The sequence below is a fragment of the Anneissia japonica genome, unplaced genomic scaffold (genome assembly GCF_011630105.1).
Source record: "Anneissia japonica isolate Jap-2015-1 unplaced genomic scaffold, ASM1163010v1 scaffold493_len2256704_cov171, whole genome shotgun sequence".
NCBI lineage: Eukaryota > Metazoa > Echinodermata > Crinoidea > Comatulida > Comatulidae > Anneissia > Anneissia japonica.
In genome coordinates this window covers 734,639-752,768 of record NW_022727062.1, presented here as the reverse complement: position 1 = coordinate 752,768, position 18,130 = coordinate 734,639, and the positions used below count along the sequence as shown (strand labels likewise).

At 34.6% G+C, this 18,130-nt stretch overlaps 1 protein-coding gene across 1 annotated transcript in view; it reads left to right on the top strand.

Annotated features, from left to right (window-relative positions):
- The window catches only part of LOC117113411 (armadillo repeat-containing protein 2-like), a 38,356-nt gene that overhangs the window by 6,515 nt on the left and 13,711 nt on the right, over positions 1-18,130 (top strand). Inside the window, exons 3-7 of the mRNA XM_033256733.1 lie at positions 886-1,009; positions 1,440-1,560; positions 2,109-2,307; positions 2,777-2,847; positions 3,284-3,382. Coding sequence (XP_033112624.1) covers positions 886-1,009; positions 1,440-1,560; positions 2,109-2,307; positions 2,777-2,847; positions 3,284-3,382 — 614 coding nt within the window. The remainder of the gene's footprint in view (positions 1-885; positions 1,010-1,439; positions 1,561-2,108; positions 2,308-2,776; positions 2,848-3,283; positions 3,383-18,130) is intronic.

The window sequence follows — 18,130 nt, the reverse complement described above, 5'->3', positions numbered from 1 at the left end:
GTGTTGGACTAGATCTTATATCAGTAAACTGTATGAAAATAATGAGTTGTAGTAATAGTTAGTAGTATTCAAAGTATGCATGCACTTTAGTGCACAAATTTGCAATAGACACAATCAGTAGAACCTACAAATACAAATGTCTGACTAACATAACCAAAAACCCACATATATGTGCTACACCATTAACCAGAGAAATACAAAGAAATGCAATTTAAAATACAATATACAGAATACAGAACTTATATTGGTCTTGTGAAAGTAAAAGTACAATACAAGAAATTACTTCGTTGTTGGCAAACCATATACAACATTACTACAAAATGCATTACAAAAATTAAAAAGGTATACAGTATTCGAAAAAATAACAAAAGGTACGTTAGGTTAGTTATGGTAATCATTAAAAATATTCATGTAATTATCTTCAAATTAATTATCTTCAAAGGAAACTAGCAACTTCTAGCTGCGTTTTATATAAGTACTTTTATCTCCATATCACTGTCTAGATTGAAATAACAATTTCATTTTTAGCAGTAAATTGATTTGATTAGTGCTGCTGGTCATAAGGCATGGAGTCCTGTGTGGCACCCAGGAATGTGTCGACCTGATTGTGAGAACCTGGAGTTTGTCACCCTGGTCGAGCAATCTGAAGATTTATTTGCCCTTTGCGATGTACAGTAACATCTTCTACCCCTTTCTGATTTGCGTTTGGGAGTGTTTCTTCCCTATTGTTTGGGACCAAAGGATGTTTTGTTGTTTATATCTATTCAACACTTGTCTGTTTTTTTGTTTTTTTTTGTACTGTACTTTTGTCTGTAAAATTCATGATTTTAAACAATTATATCTTTAAAAAATAATTGTTTACAATTTTTTTTTTTTCTGCAATAGCTTGGATTCAGCACATTTTGTTGGAAGTGATTCACGTCCAAACTCGGGAAGTAGTCGACCACCATCTGGGAGTGGAAGGCCGCCCTCTGGAAGTGCAAGGCTTCTGCCTCTAAATCATGTTCCTGTAAGCTGGTTTGATTCTTGGTTTTTGACATTTTATAATGATCTGTATGATATATAATTATGTTTAGATTTGCTTTCATATCTAACTATATTTAATTTATGTTTTTCTTGTAAATGTACGCATTCATTCTTTAATTTCTGGTTAATGCAAAACATATTGACATAGCAGCATAGAATCACTGAATTGCATCAATTTACAAAAGTAGTTCCACATGAAAAGTCATAACATGCTTCTAAAATGGATACTAAATTCATACAATGGACAAAAAAACAAGGGGAACCACAAAAACTGCACATAAAATGCATCACATAAGTAACATAAATTTTAGATATACAGAATTTTCAATAATGAATCACTGTCTAATTATGAATATACCAGCCTTTTGTACTAATTAATTAATACATTTAAATTCTAATCCATTTCTTTGCAGAAAATTAGTCCAAGCCAAGCCGAAATACTTGAAGTTTCTCCGCCAAAGCTACCCAAGCCACCTGGTGAACGACAGCTCTCAGCCAAAACGAAGTCGAGATTAAAGCTATTAAACAGTGAAGGTTAGTATTATCTTGAAGAGTATGTTAATAGCTCCAACGATTTCCAATTTTTAACTCTTTACTGATAAATAAAATGATGATTTTGTTGGTTAGGTTGAGTCCAGTAGACACACACACACAAAGGGTCCTTTATCAATATAACACTATATATGCCATATTTTGACAAAAAATGTGTTTCAATGTTTCTGATAAATATAACAACAAATGTTCTAACTTGACTTAAAAGATGTTAAGAGTGAGAAACAAATTTAAGGCAGGTGCTCAGAAATGAACAAGAAACATGTTCAGAAGTTAACCTTTCAATAATATTTACTCCAGTTGTATGTACTCAACCTAGAAACTTGATTCAAAGATCAAAATAAAGATTTTTATTACATTTTCATGTTTGGGTCCTCATTTTGTAAAGATACAACACAAATACACAGTGTCACCCACTATATCTTAATATTCTCATAGTTTCTGCTGCATTTACTACTGTGACAAGGTGAAACCATACAAAAACAGGTCGATTTTATAATAAACTATGATTTTATTTTTCCCCCTGCTAGTCCCAATACTTCCTCAACCATTAGAAAGGCGGAATTCTAGCCCCACAACACCCACCAAATCACCGGCCGGTTCCAGACGAGTACACAGTGGGCCAAAGGAACGCACCAAGAATTTCTATGAGGAGAGGGGAGAAGGTGAAGGGGCAGAACAGGCAACCAGAGTTCTGTCAGCTGAGGGCCGGATAAATCAAAGCCGAAGGTATGATCACTAGCTTAACTGATGAATATTTATTAAGTGAGCTTATGCTGATTGGAATATTTGAATATGCATAGGGTGGTGATGATTTCATTATCTTTGTTCTAATTAATGTTAAACTATACACTTGGAGCAACCAATGTCTCGTGTAAAGAGCCATACGATTTTCCATGCAATATTGTTAATTTATGATATGAATTCTGTTCTATTTTGTTATTTCAAACATTTTTAACTTTAATAGATTTATAGTATAATATCGAGTCTACTTCGTGAATATTTACCTGGATAAACCGACAAATTGCCTATTGCACCATTGATTTGTGTAATTTCATTATGTTAAAAAGCCAAAAAGAATAAGGGTTTTTTCTCACCAGTAGCTTTTAGTAGTATTTTTAGATTTAGTAATAAACGATTAAGTAAACATAACGTAATAATATAACATAATTAACATATATTATTAATTATTCTTTAGTCAAAGGTCAAACAGCTGCAGCTCCGCCCGCAGTGAGAGTGGTTATTCATCTGACAGAACTACTAGATCAGGTATCTTTGTAATTACTATATTTTGTGGGTCTGTCTCTCTATCTGGTGATGGGTTTGTCTTCCCTTCTGACTGACATCTTTAATTGATTAATTGATTGCATTGGTTATTAGAAACTGAAGTTACTTTTAGTCTTAGAATTTCCTGCGAAATTTAATAATAATATAATATGTGCACAAAATGTTTTTTTGCAGCAGCATTAAAACTTCAGCATTTTATCATTCATATTGAAATATTGACGCTGGACAAATGCCATGTAATAATTTGATGGTAATCTTCCTGTTTATTGCATAATAATAATCGGACAATTGGATAATGCAATAATTAGGTAATTCTGCATTGGGAAAACACAACCACAACTGAGCTCTAAGTGTTAATACATTCTTTCAATATTTATACATTTAATTTTGTTTGTTTGTTTCACATTACCTTATACAGGTAGTGGAAGTCGAAAAGAAAAAGAGAGTCCAAAAGAATCCCTGTTCTGGAACACAAATATTCATCCTATAGTCGAACAGCTTGTCCCTCAAAGCAAAGGTAACTTACGTTATAGCAGGACTTTTTTTATACGTTGTTTCGCAAACTTAATTTTTTAAGGATCATCAGAGAAGGGTGAAAAAAAAATATAAATATTTTTTTTTCTTATTTAGACATCCAGATGGAGAAGAAAATAAAAATAAAATTTTATTGGTGAATAATGTAAACACTGTAGTAATGTAATGGTTAAATGCTTTAAATTTATATAAGTAGGAATATAAATAGGCAATTCTTATATTTGGAGATTTGATGGTAGCAGCAGGTGTAAGAAAAATTTAAAAAAAACTTTTATTTTTTTCTGAAATTTCCCTTTTTATCGTGGTAGCAGGTGTGTGCTAATTAGCTGAAAATAAAATTTTATTTTTATTCACAATCATCATTTTTGGCGGGCGGTGAGTTCGCTAAACAAAGTAAAAAAAAATTTTATCTATTCCTATGGTCGACTATTTATAAAGCCCCTTTCAGATAGACTTTGCCGCAATATTGCTGTAAATATGTTGGCATAATAACCGGTCTATACTCTTTTACACAACGCCCCCGTTACCGCAATATTGCGATAATCTTATGCTTTTCTGTCTGAAAGGGTCCTATGGAATGGCGTAATATTGGCGGTTTTTATATCGCCGTGCAATTGTTTTCAACTTTAACCTTGTTTGTTTATGCATAAATGCACACACCGGCTTGATTGCCAAAATATCGAGTAGACCCATTCAGACAGAGCAAGCCAGTAACTGTTACCACAATATTACTAGGTGCCGAGGTGGTCTAAGGTAAGTCGGTATATTGACAGAAACCCGTGTCGGCGTGCTTTCCGCAATATTGCGGTATTGCAGCGCTGTTTATAAAGGGCTTAAGTCTCCATCAAGAAGTGATTAAAACCAACTGGCATATCTGGGAACATTGACATTTTTTTTTTGAGGGGGAGGGACACAAATGTTAACCCTCTGGATACCGGATTCTTTTGTAGTGCAAACCCTTGAATACCGGATTCTTTTGCAGTGTAACTAGGTTTTTTGCGTTTTTTGAGTATATATTTTTGGGAACTTTCTGTAAATTATACAGAAAAATGTTTCAAAAACAAAGAAAGCTTATAGAATAAGCTTTCATTTGATGTATAATTTATATTTTTAGGATTTTTTATTCATAATATAATATAATAGAAATGACAGAAAAATGCTACATACAAATTGTCAGCAAAAACAAACAAAAAAATTATAGCCAAAAAAACATATATATAAAACATTCCTATTCCACACAGTTATATAATTTATTTACCCAACCATCCATAACTATAAGCACGATCTTTCCATTCAAAAGCAACGACCACCCTCACATTTCTAGGCCTAGGCTCATCTTCATCAAGAACATCTCCGCCGTCAGAACTGCTTGAAGCCCCACCGTCATCATCACTATCAGGCACGTCTAAGTCTCGCACATCTAAAAACTCACTTTCATCGCTATCTGAATCAAAAATCAGGTCAATCGCTTCCTCAGCTGTGTACACATCTTGTGCGGCGGAAAATTTTTGAAATTAATAACGATTTCAAATTGATATTTCTAAACATTTTTATATAAGTGCATGTGAGTTCTTCACAGATTTCGAAAGAAGAAAGCTTCACGCATGCGTGTTCAAAATTTCTGACGTATTGGAGCTAAAATAAAAACAGGAGCGATTTGAAAACCACCTATTTTTTAGTCACTAAATTTCGATTGCAGTCGAAAATGGGAATTCTCGGTTTGAGGTCAAATTCGACTACAGTTGAAGACGGTAACTAGAGGGTTAAGTGGAGTGCTTGAAGAATAAATTAAGGTGATGTGTGTTCCTGTACTGCGTGAGCATATTTTTTTTTCCAATGGAGTGGGTGTGCCTGGGAGAGTGGAAGCTTTCTTGAAGTACTGTGTTCCATCCACTCCCTCAATTAGACACCACTGTTGAAACAGTCCCGTATTTAGGAATTTCAATAGGGGGGGGGGGGTTCGGCTTAGGAATATGCAGAACTGATCCTTATCAAAACCCATAGGGTTCTGCATTGAGCTGTAGTTAGCCTGTCTCTTATACACATCTAGATGTGTATAAGAGACAGGTCGAAGACGGTAACTAGAGGGTTAAGTGGAGTGCTTGAAGAATAAATTAAGGTGATGTGTGTTCCTGTACTGCGTGAGCATATTTTTTTTTCCAATGGAGTGGGTGTGCCTGGGAGAGTGGAAGCTTTCTTGAAGTACTGTGTTCCATCCACTCCCTCAATTAGACACCACTGTTGAAACAGTCCCGTATTTAGGAATTTCAATAGGGGGGGGGGGTTCGGCTTAGGAATATGCAGAACTGATCCTTATCAAAACCCATATACTTCTTCTCTCCCCTAAAGGGGACTTTATTCAGTGTGATAGGCCTCCAGGCCCTTTTACAGTATAAATAAATATACATTTTTAGTGCTTTAAATAAGGCGAGACCATTTTATACCTTGTTTAGCGAACCCTCCGATTCCAAAATTGTGGATTTCAAAATAAAAATAAAAATAACGTTTTATTATATGTGTGTTAGCGTACGAGCCGCCATGAAAAATTGAAAAAAAGAAATAAAAATAAAAATTTTCACGGAACTCCATCTCCCGCGGGAGGGTTCGGACAAACCCCCCTAAATACTGGCCTGTGAAACCCATTAGCCTGTAGTAATTAGTCTTTACTCTTAAATTCTTATAAAATGTAATTCACATGACAGGCAAGTTTTAATTTAATAAGACAAAATGTAAACATGATGTTAGGCATACACTAACTACAAAAACATGTGCAAATGTGCTTTTTCCTTGCGTTGCGGAAATTTAAATCAATTCAACTTTACGCAAACAACACAACGATGATCCGCAAACAATGCAAAAGTTAATTTGCGTCGACGTTGCGTTGCCAAGATTGTGTCGTTGGTTCCCACTTTGGAACCCGCAAAACCCTCGCATTGCATCACTTTGCGTCGATACTCTGCATCTGCGTTGTTGTGTTGCGTCCTAGTGGGAACCAAGCTTTGGTTTTTAGTTTACTAATTAGTCAGGCCACTAATCCCAAATATCTTCAACTCACTTCACCAACAAAGCAGAGTATATATCAAGCTGAATTTAATTATATATCTATTTATTATTATTCAATTAATCAATCAATCAGCAGTAATTTGTAAAGTGCCAATATCCATGGCAGATGCAATGTTCAGTGGCGCTAATGACGTTGGCATTACTCAAAGTGCACATGATAAATTTAACTTACGAAATTTTAAAAGAAAAACTATTTACATATCTACATTTGTGTCAATCACTTAATTGTAATCTATTTCCCTGTCATAAGAACAACTCCTTTAAGTCATTAGTATTTTCAAAGTGGAAATGCTGACCTCTTTTTACAGTCTACTGAATTTATTGTTTTCTTTGTAAATATGATTCATACACATTTTTTAGAACGTTGTATTCGTTACAGTTACTGGTGTTAGGCTCTTGCAATTTGATCTTCCAGGTTATGACCATGAGGGTCATAAATACATCACTTTACCATTTTTTGTTTTCCTGGTTTTTGTAAATGCTTACTTTTTTATATTTTATAGGAATATCAATACAGAATGATTTAAGAAATATTATTATTATTATTATTATTATTAAATAAAAAAAATCATGGAAGTTTACAATTAAGATTTTCAACAGTAAATAAAATTAATATAAAAGAAATAATTATCATATAATAGAAACAAACACAAATGTATTAAGACAATATAAATATATGAATATGAAATCAGAGATTAATGTGGATTGTTGAATTTGTGTAGGAAATTATTGATTGCAGGTTTACGTTCCCAAACTTTTATTATTACTAAATCTTAAGATTGGTAGTCAATTGTTTCACATTAATGTAATCAGGAGCTGGGTCTGGTACAGTGGTCAACATTTCTAGATCTTGGTTGTTCTCTTTGTGTTGAGGGTTCTGCATTGAGCTGTAGTTAGCTTCTTCTCTAGGCTTCAGATTCTCATATGTTCGAAAACTCCTGTTATCAGTCGATTGTTTGACATTAATGTAGTCAGGTGTTTGATCTTGTACACCAGTGGTTGTTATTTCTATCCCTTTATTCGCTTTCTTGCGTTGGCGCAACTTTCCTATAACAGCTATTTGAGTGACAACAATTGCAACAAGAACTGCTATGATGACAGATAGGACAACAATTGTGGTAGATGATTGACACATGCTGGTCTCCACATCAAGAAGCATTTTTGGTGAACTTTCCTCTTCATCTTTGTCAGTCCGAGCAATAACAGTGCTAGGTATTTGTGGTGCATCAGAGTTGATAGGGGAACATCCTTCTGCACTTGCTTGGTCAGTTGTTAATTTGCAGCTTTGTATTCCGTTAGTACAAGAAAAGTTACTTTCTAAGTCATCTGCTTTAAGAATGAATGTATAATTCAAGTATATGTAAGAATGAATTGTGACAGGCATTAGGTTTTCAATTGCTTCTCCATTCCTTGACCATTGTAGTTGGACCCATGGATTACCAAGTTCAGAGTAACAAGAGATAGTGACAGTTGATCCTGTCAAATTAGATGAAAAGCCACATGATTCACAGATTGGATACAAAGATGATGGAGAATAGCGAGCATCCAGGATGAAACCACTTGATACCAACACTACTTTGCCTTCTTCCTTTTCTGTTACTTCACAAGTGTAATTGTTACCATTAAGAAGAGGACCAAGATCACGACCTCTATACTGTATTATTCTTACAGATCCGTTGTAGAGTGTGTAAGCTCCTGCCTCTCTACCTAGGTTATTATTTATCAGCACACCATCCCTGTAAATAACTGTCTTATCACCAGTTATTGCTTCTCTATACCAAGAGATTGAGTGGTTATCAGTCTGGTCCACCACTCGATAGTGAAGAAAAACCACATGTCCTTCATCTATTGTATCATTTCCAGTAGAAACAAAAACAAATGATGGAGTGCCCTGTGCAGGAAGAACCAGGGCTAAGCATATGAATCCAACACTGTACAACATATCCAACTTGTGTAAAAACAATGAAAACAGTAAAATTCCATATGCCATTCAATCACAGAATTTTTGAGTAGAAATCAGTTTTCCGAAGCTTATCACCATGTCAGTTGCTGTGCCAAGAGTGTTTTGGTACAGGGTTTTAAAAAAGCTATATATTTTATAATAGCATTTGCATAATCAAAAAAAGAATGCTTGTTTCCTGTTTCTTTGAATTTTAGATGCATAGTTGGTTTTTACTTTTGTTGGTAGTATAGTGTTTTGTACCTATGACTCATCATTAACTATTTATCATTATAACTGCCTTTCTTATATTTTACACAAGTCCTTTACATTTCATCTTTAACTGTCAGGTCACTAATCCCAAATCTAATCCCAAATATTTTATAATAGCATTTGCATAATCAAAAAAAGAATGCTTGTTTCCTGTTTCTTTGAATTTTAGATGCATAGTTGGTTTTACTTTTGTTGGTAGTATAATGTTTTGTACTTATGACTCATCATTAACTATTTATCATTATAACAGCCTTTCTTCTATTTTACACAAGTCCTTTACATTTCATCTTTAACTGTGTCAGGTCACTAATCCCAAATCTGCGACCCACTTCACCAACAAAGCAGAATGTATATCAAGCTGAATTTAATTATATATCTATTTATTATTATTCAATTAATCAATCAATCAGCAGTAATTTGTAAATTTTTTTATTTTTATTTTATTCAACTTATAAGGCAAGAACAGAACAGGTGAACCAGCACCTCTACAGAGCCGTCTTACCACCGGAGAAAAATGAATAAATAAATAATCAAATAAATGTAAAAAAGATAAGGATTCAATTAGAAAAAAAAAAAAAAAAAAAAAAAAAAAAAAAAAAAAAAAAAAATCAGCAACAGCCAGAACAGTGACAAAATGAGATCCAAGTGCAAAAATTATCAGGAAAAAAATAAGATTTCAATTTAGAGTTGTAAAATTCAATAAAGTGCCAATATCCATGGCAGGTACAATGTTCAGTGGCGCTAATGACGTTGGCATTACTCAAAGTGCACATGATAAATTTAACTTATGAAATTTTAAAAGAAAAACTATTTACATATCTATGTTTGTGTCAATCACTTAATTATAAGTAATCTATTTTCCTGTCATAAAAATATTGTATTCATTACAGTTACTGATGTTAGGCCCTTGCAATTTCAGCTTCCTGGTTATGACCTTGAGGATCATAAATACATTACTTTACCATTTTTTGTTTACCTGGTTTTTATGTTTACTTTTGTATATTTTAATATAGGAATATCAATACAGAATGATTGAAGAAATATTATTATTATTGTTATTATTATTATTTTTATTGTTGTTATTATTATTATTATTGTTATTGTTATTATTGTTGTTGTTGTTGTTGTTGTTGTTGTTGTTGTTGTTGTTGTTGTTGTTGTTGTCGTCGTCGTCGTCGTTGTCGTTATGGTTGTCATCATTGTTGTTATTGTTATTATTATTAAGGTTTGGCAAAGTACAATTTTGCCAGGAGCTAGGAAAAGATATAAATCCAAACACAAAACTCCTTTAACTCCATCATCAAATGAAAAGATGCAATAAATTGAACAAAAACTTACCTATAAAAGTATAATGAATTAAAAAAATTCCTGGTTGGAATTTCACAGTTAAAAACAGTAAATAAAATTAATATAAAAATATAATTATTATATAATAGAAACGAACACAAATATATTAAGAAAATATGAATAATATATGAATATGAAATCAGAAATTAATGTGAATTGTTGAATTTTTGTGGGAAATTATTGATTGCAGATCTATGTTCCTAAACTTTTATTATTACTAAATCTTACGATTGGTAGTCGATCGTTTCACATTAATATAGTCAGGAGCTGGTACAGTGGTCATCATTTCTAGATCTTGGTTGTTTTCTTTGTGTTGAGGATTCTGCAGTGAGCTGTAGTTAGCTTCTTCTCTAGGCTTCAGATCCTCATATGTTTGAAAACTCCTGTTATCAGTCGATTGTTTGACATTAATGTAGTCAGATGTTTGATCTTGTACACCAGTGGTTGTTATTTCCATCCCTTTAATCGCTTTCTTGCGTTGGCGCAACTTTCCTATAACAGTTGTTTGAGTGACAACAATTGCGACAAGAACTGCTATGATAACAGATAGGACAACAATTGTGGTAGATGATTGACACATGCTGGTCTCCACATCAAGAAGCATCTTTAGTGAACTTTCCTCTTCATCTTTGTCAGTCCGAACAATAACAGTGCTAGGTATTTGTGATGCATCAGAGTTGGTAGGGGAACATCCTTCTGCATTTGTTTGTTCAGTTGTTAAATTGCAGCTTTGTATTCCGTTAGTACAAGAAAAGTTACTTTCTAAGTCATCTGCTTTAAGAATGAATGTATAATTCAAGTATATGTAAGAATGAATTGTGGCAGGTATTATGTTTTCAATTGCTTATCCATCCCTTGACCATTGTAGTTGGACTGGTGGATTACCAAGTTCAGAGTAACAAGAGATAGTGACATTTGAACCAATCAATTCAGATAAAAATCTGCATGATTCACAGATTGGATACATAGATGATGGAGAATAATAAGTTACCAGGAAGAAACCACTTGATACTAGCACTGCCTCACCTGTACTCTTAAGAGTTACTTCACAGGTGTATTGTTAAAATTAAGCAGATGACCAAGATCACGACCTCTCACCTGTGTTATACTTGCATACCTTTTGCCGTAGAGTGTGTAAGCTTCTGCCTCTCTACCTAGGTCATTATTTATCATTCAGCATACCATCCCTGTAAATAATTGTCCTACCACCAGTTATTGTTTCTCTATACCAAGAGATTGAGTGGTCATCAGTCAGGTCCACCACTTGACAGTTAAGATCAACCGCATTTCCTTCATTTATTATAGCAGATCCAATAGAAACACTACCAAATGATGGAGTGCCCTGTGCAGGAAGAACCAGGGCTAAGCATAAGAATCCAATACTGTACAGCATATCCAACTTGTGTAAAATCAGTGAAAACTGAAATTCTGCATGCTTATATTTTAGAATTTTTGAAGTAGAAGTCATTTTTCCAAAGCTTATCACCATGTCAGTTACTGTGCCAAGAGTGTTTTGGTACGGGGTTTTATAAAAGCTATATATTTTATAATAGCATTCGCATAATTAAAATGTGAATGCTTGTTTCCTGTTTCTTCAAATTTTACATGCATAGTTGGTTTTACTTTTGTTGGTATTACTTGTTTTGTACCTATGACTCATCATTAACTATTTATCTTAATAATTATCCTTTCTTCTATTTTATACAAGTCCTTTACATGAATAGATGCACCCATCAATTCTGAAAACTGAAAACAAAATGAATGTGAAGTTCTTTGAATTATGTTAGGTTAAAAATATGATTAAGAATCACTCTAGTTTAGTGGTAATTAATTTTATCAAATCTATGTGATTCATTTATAATAGTTCCATGATTTAATGCACCCATCAATCCTGAAAACTGAAAACAAAATGAATGTGAAATATGATTAAGAAATACTCTAGTTTAGTGGTAATTAAAAATACAAATCTATGTGTTAAATTTATCCCTTAATTTCTTATAATTTTTGGTTCCTATGCTTGCAAGCATAGGAACTTTAAATCCTGCTCGTGTGTATGTAGTATGTACGTTACTAGTATGTTACGCATTTTTTTGTAAACAGGCAAACGTGACTTTCCAGACATCTGTTTGTTTTGTGCGTCCGTACCCAAGCTAATCTTTGTTGTGCCCTATTTCATAGTTTTCTATTTCTACAAATATTAAAGCCATACTAATGAGAGAAAATACCCCCTACTCTTGGAAAGACTAGTAAACTGTATAAGAGGAAAACATTTATTGAATGTTGTGTACTCTCGTTGTCCAAACTAACTGTCTTAAATGTGATGGATCGGACTCCAGGGACTTTCCTGGCTGGTATGGATATAAAACTTTATCTACACTCCAAAAACCTCAATTTTATACTATTGCAGTTTGGATAAGGTTTACAGCAGAGAGAATAGTGCCTGCCCGCCAATTGGTCCATTTTCGTGGGGTGTTTTGCGCTAGACATGTGCTTCGGCTGTGATGACGTCAGATCGCCCAAAGTTTCATAGTGCGTGACAGTAAACAAGCTCGGTGTAATAGAATGTTTTGTTGAACAAATTTATAAAACAAAGCAAAAAACATATAAGAAACCCTCATGGTATTATTTTAGAGTCAAATCTAAATAAACCTGACAAATTAGATTTTATTCTCTACAAATTTCCTCCGTAATAAAATTAGCAACATGTTTTGAATAGCATCTTGAGGTGCATTTGCAATTTACACTGACGAATCTAACAAATTAGTATAAGATGTCTACTAAAAAGAATAACCAGTAGGAACTTGCTTTGTCGAGTTCCGTCTTTATTTCAGGTTGATTCCTAATGGTTTTTAAGGATTAAAGTCAGACTCCGGAGGAAAAAAATTTTTTGATATGTTGAAGAACTGATTTTTCCAAGACAGAAAAAAGTTGTTTGACGAAAAACTGGGGAACGTGAACGAGCTACAGATTTTTGAATATTTAAAAACTGGGAGAAAAGGGGCGTAACCACCAATTTTTACACCTTTTTCCCCCAGTTTTTAAATATTCAAAAATCTGTATCTCATTCACCGTTGCTCAGTTTTTTTTGTGCGTCTTAAAAAGAAGATCAGCAATCATGTTGTAAAAATTGTGAAGTTGATTTATTAGGCCCATTCTCTTTTCCAGTATAATTGTTCATCCGATTAAAATTGTAAAATTCATAGACTGAGTATTTTATTGTAGTAGCCTGTGAAGTAGTATTATCCTGATTAGACCATTATTGTTTTCATTTCTATTCTGTGATTATGGCCTCCCTACCCCTAAAATAAGACAAGCTTTAGGTCTATGTATTACTTACTATTTGCATTGATAATATTCCGGAAATACTAATTTTGAAAAAACCCAAAAAATAAAAAACAGGGACAAGACACCCATAATTTCAGCTGTACTAAGTATTAATTTTTTCCTAATCTTCAAGACAGAGAGTGGGCCCTGGTAAACATGAAGTTTAGACTTGTGATCGTTTTTATTTTTTTACTGACTTAAAAAAAAAAAAATTGCCAGGGCTATAGGTATTTTCCAGAAGAGATAGGGTGACGGAAAGCTAATAAATAATTCAATTAAACATTACCTTTCCAATGTCTTTATTGTACTGTAATTGTATAAAAGTTATTTATTAAATAATAATTAATATTCACGGTACAGGTTTCTTCAGTAACCAGGCCTAGAGATGATGCCTCAGCCAGGGTCTGCAACAGATTCTGCATAGAAAAAAACAATAGGTCTACCGCCGCAGTGTTTGTTTTGATTTCGCGCTTGGATGAATTTTGGCAAAGTCGGTCACCGCTGACATCTTTTGTTTTTAAGGTCTTTCAAAAATGACACTTCAACTCATTTTTTTTTTGTACAAAATCAATTTCATTCGTAATAAATGACCAACACAAACGTTTATAATATATTTATAAATATAAACACGCTGTAGTTTATAGTTATTGTCAGAATCGGTTGGAGTTGCACTTTAGCGTAAAAGAGGCCTGGACTAAAGTGGTATACCTCCTTGGTGGGACCGGGGTACCTAGCCCAGACTGAAATAGTGGTATTTAGCACCTAGGCCTACCATGTTCCCGCCGGCAGCCAAAAGTTTTAAGAATTTAAATTTCTATCACTTCGACGGAATTTGTGATTTTGAAAGTTTGACGTGACATTTCAAAAGTTGTTGCCGTGAATTTTGAAAGCGTGCTGTGGGTTTGAAAGTGTGCTGTGAATTTTGAATGTGTGCCGTAGTTTTTAAAAGTGTGCTGTGAATTTTGAAAGTGTGCCGTGATATTTCGAAAGTTGTTGCCTCGACACTTAAGCGCCAACGTAGTAATGTGATGTTATTCCAGTTGGTTGGAGAAGCAAATGAAAAAGCACAATTGCCATATATCTGTGTGAATGTTTTAGGAGTATGAAGAAGCCCTTTAGTGCTACAACATAATGTTCGCTTGGTAGAGTGACCTTGTATTAAAGCCTGTGATGTAATGTGGTGTGTTGTTATGCCTGGACTTAATTGTAATTAAATGAATCTTGAAAATGATTCTCTGATGAACGGGCAGCCAATGGAGTGCATGAAGAATTGTGGTTATGTGCTCATGGCGTCTGGTTTTTGTAACCAGTCTTGCTGCCGTTTTTTTTGTATACGTTGGAGTTTGTTCATTTCAAATTTTGGAAGACCATACAAGAGACTGTTATTACTTACAATAGTCTAAATGTGAGGTTACAAATCATGAATAGTTTGTTGTTGCTTGATCCAGGTACTTCCTGATAGAGGCTACGGTCACACTAGAGTTTCAAGCCTGGCTTGACTCACCGCGGGTGAGATTTTCGTAATGTGACCACATCTGCACCGACTCGCGCCTGGCGTGACCTCAATCTCAATCTACCTATCTCGATCCCGGCTCAGCACACATATTGACCCTGGATTGACCCTGGCGTGACCGAGATTGACATTTCCTCATCGGCTGTCGACCAATCACAGTCGATGACGCCGTTGCGTTTAGAAGTTCTTGAATTAAAAACCCGCAAGTTCTTCATGTGTGTTCAATCAAGACACAATCATTACTTTCATAAAAGTTGATTCAAATTTTAATTAATAATAATGCGATTGATTTGGAGCGACCAGGAAACTGCTGACCTGGTAGATTTGTGGGGCCAACCCGAGAGACCAGATAGAAAATAAAAAAACAAACAACAAAACAGGAATTTTTGGCGTGCTTGCTGACAGATTAGTCAGTCTCGGACATGAGAAGAGAACGACGGCCCAAATTCAAACAAAAGTGAAGGCATTGCGAGCCCAATACAAGCTGATAAAAGATCAGTTGAAGAAGAGTGGTTCGGGCACGTCTGGTGTAAAATCTTTGATTGCGATCCACCCAATCACAAACGCGTATATCGAATCCCGTGAAACAGAGTTGGCGAAACTCCCTCTTTACGGCTCTGCTGTTTCGACTTTCATAATTGAGGCATGTCGTGGCAAAATGGTTAAGTTGTCGCACAGACCAGTATTGAGTAAAGGAGCTATAAAATATGGTAGCTCAAAAAATTGCCTAAAAATCCAATTTTTTTTTTCACTATAGATCAACAGTTTAATGTCTTACTAATCATGTCCCAAAGTATTAGTTCTGGAAGTGATCAACAAATCATTTATTTAATGTTATTTAGATAGTTAATTCTATTAAACAATGTATGCACAAATAACTTTGGAAGGCAATTACTCAAAATCATGTTTATCTTGACTCTAAGAGTGCTGTAATTTCACTTTCCAATAACTTAGGCTTGAAATGTCCAATTTCAATGAATGACCCCCTCATTTTAAAGATCACATACTCAGGTACCAGAAAATACTAATAACTTGAATTTCAATTTTTGCTACAACTTAGCCATTTTGCCACAACGTGCCTCAATTTAGAGGTCAATCTAACTAGTGTGACCGACCCAGAATTTCGAGCCTGGCTTGAAATCTCACCCGCGGTGAGTCAAGCCAGGCTTGAAACGCTAGTGTGACCGTATCCAGAGCTTATTTCACGTAATGCCTTAAGGGAAGACTGACAAATGACTGACAAATTCCCTCAATGAGACTTTTATTTGTTTTACCATTTACTATATTTATTCATTAAAGCAAAAAATTGCAATGGCGACGGTCAAGATGACAGATATTCTCATTTCATTTTCATTTTCATTCCATTTATTCATCTCAAAACATTAAAATTGACAATGCTGTAAAGGAAACAGCAAAGGACAAGCACAGACAAATATGAGACAAGAAACCCCAAAAGTGTACTAAATCACTCGCCAAAATGTGAAGATGATGTCTGGCATACACTAACTACAAATACCTAGATTAGAGCATGTGAAATGTGCTTTTTCCTTGCATTGCGGAAATTTATATCAATTCAACTTTACGCAAACAATGCAACAATGATCCGTAAACAACGCAAAGGTTAATTTGCATTGGCGTTGCATTGCCAAGTTTGTGTCGTTGGTTCCCACTTTGGAAGCCGCAAAACCCTCGCATTGCATCACTTTGCGTCGATACTCTGCATCTGCGTAGTTGCGTTGCGTCCTAGTGGGAACCACGCTTTAGTTTTTAGTTTACTATTAACTATTTTCTAATATTCCATTTTAGCCTATGTATACGCATTTATATCAAATAAGATTCATCAGCATTGCATATTTCTTAATATTCACACCTATAAACTACAGCAATCAGTATACATATATTACCCTAATAGCCTGATGTTAATTGTATATCTTTAACTGTCAGGCCACTAATCCCAAATATCTTCAACTCAATTTACCAACAAAGCAGAATACAGTATATATAAAGCTGAATTTAATTATAAATCTATTTATTATTAATTATTCAATTAGTCAATCAATCAATCAGCAGTAATTTGTAAAGTGCCAATATCCACGGCAGATGCAATGTTCAGTGGCGCTAATGACGTTGGCATGACTCAAAGTGCACATGATAAATTTAACTTACGAAATTTTAAAAGAAAAACTATTTACATATCTATTGTACATTTGTGTCAATCACTTAATTACATGTAATCTATTTTCCTGTCATAAAAACAACTCTCTTTAAGTTAAGTGGAAATGATGAATTCTGAATTCATTGTTTTCTTTATGATTCATGTACACATTTGTTAGAACATTGTCTTCATTACAGTTACTGATATTAGGATCTTGCAATTTGAGCTTCCTGGTTATGACCTTGAGGGTCATAAATACATCACACTACCATTTTTTTTACCTGGTTTTTGTAAATGTTTACTTTTGTATATTTTATAGGAATATCAATACAAAGCGGTTTGGTTTCCGAACCTCGAGGTCGGGGTTTCAATCCTCACTGTGCATTTCACTTGTGTCCTTGAGCAAGACACTTTAGCTAGGTTCATATGGGATTATAGCCAGATGAAGTAGCTGATCTACTTGCCAAATTAATTGGATTAAATCCACTAATCGCATTCGACGTTAAGGTTAGAGCTAGATATTTAGACTACCAGAAATTCGGAAAACACATCATTAGACAGGAAGTACAATCGCATGGTGGGTAATTACTGTTGATTTTCGTGCGACTAGTTTATGCTAGATTGAGACTATAGGCGTAAGCTAGGCCTAGGCCCTAGGTCTCGGCGTTTGATTAGACTGGCCGAGGAGTCCAGCTGGAGGGTTTACACTGGGTTTTCCCCCAAGTATTTCGTTTAGCGCGTGGTAGTGTGGGCATGCCGATTTCGGGTCATCCCTTATTACTTTGGCCGACCCCTTGCCCGTCCCACGAATAAAAACGTCTCTTCTCACAGCCTTGTGGTCTGCTCTTAGATTTTCAACTTTGTCACAACAATTGCCGATGTTATGCTATTGTGGCCTAAGTCCCGCATTCTCTCTGCTATCCTTTCGTGGACACCAGCCTTCTGACGGTACAATTTATCTTCAACTTTTTCGGCTATTTCTGGCTCCCTCCAGATATCTATTAAATCACATTCCTGCGCATACGTCCAGAGATGGCGTTTCTTTACTGACTTTTCGGCCATCATTTGCAAAATAAGACTTGTTGAAATTAAAGTACACAGATCAGGGAGACTGCAT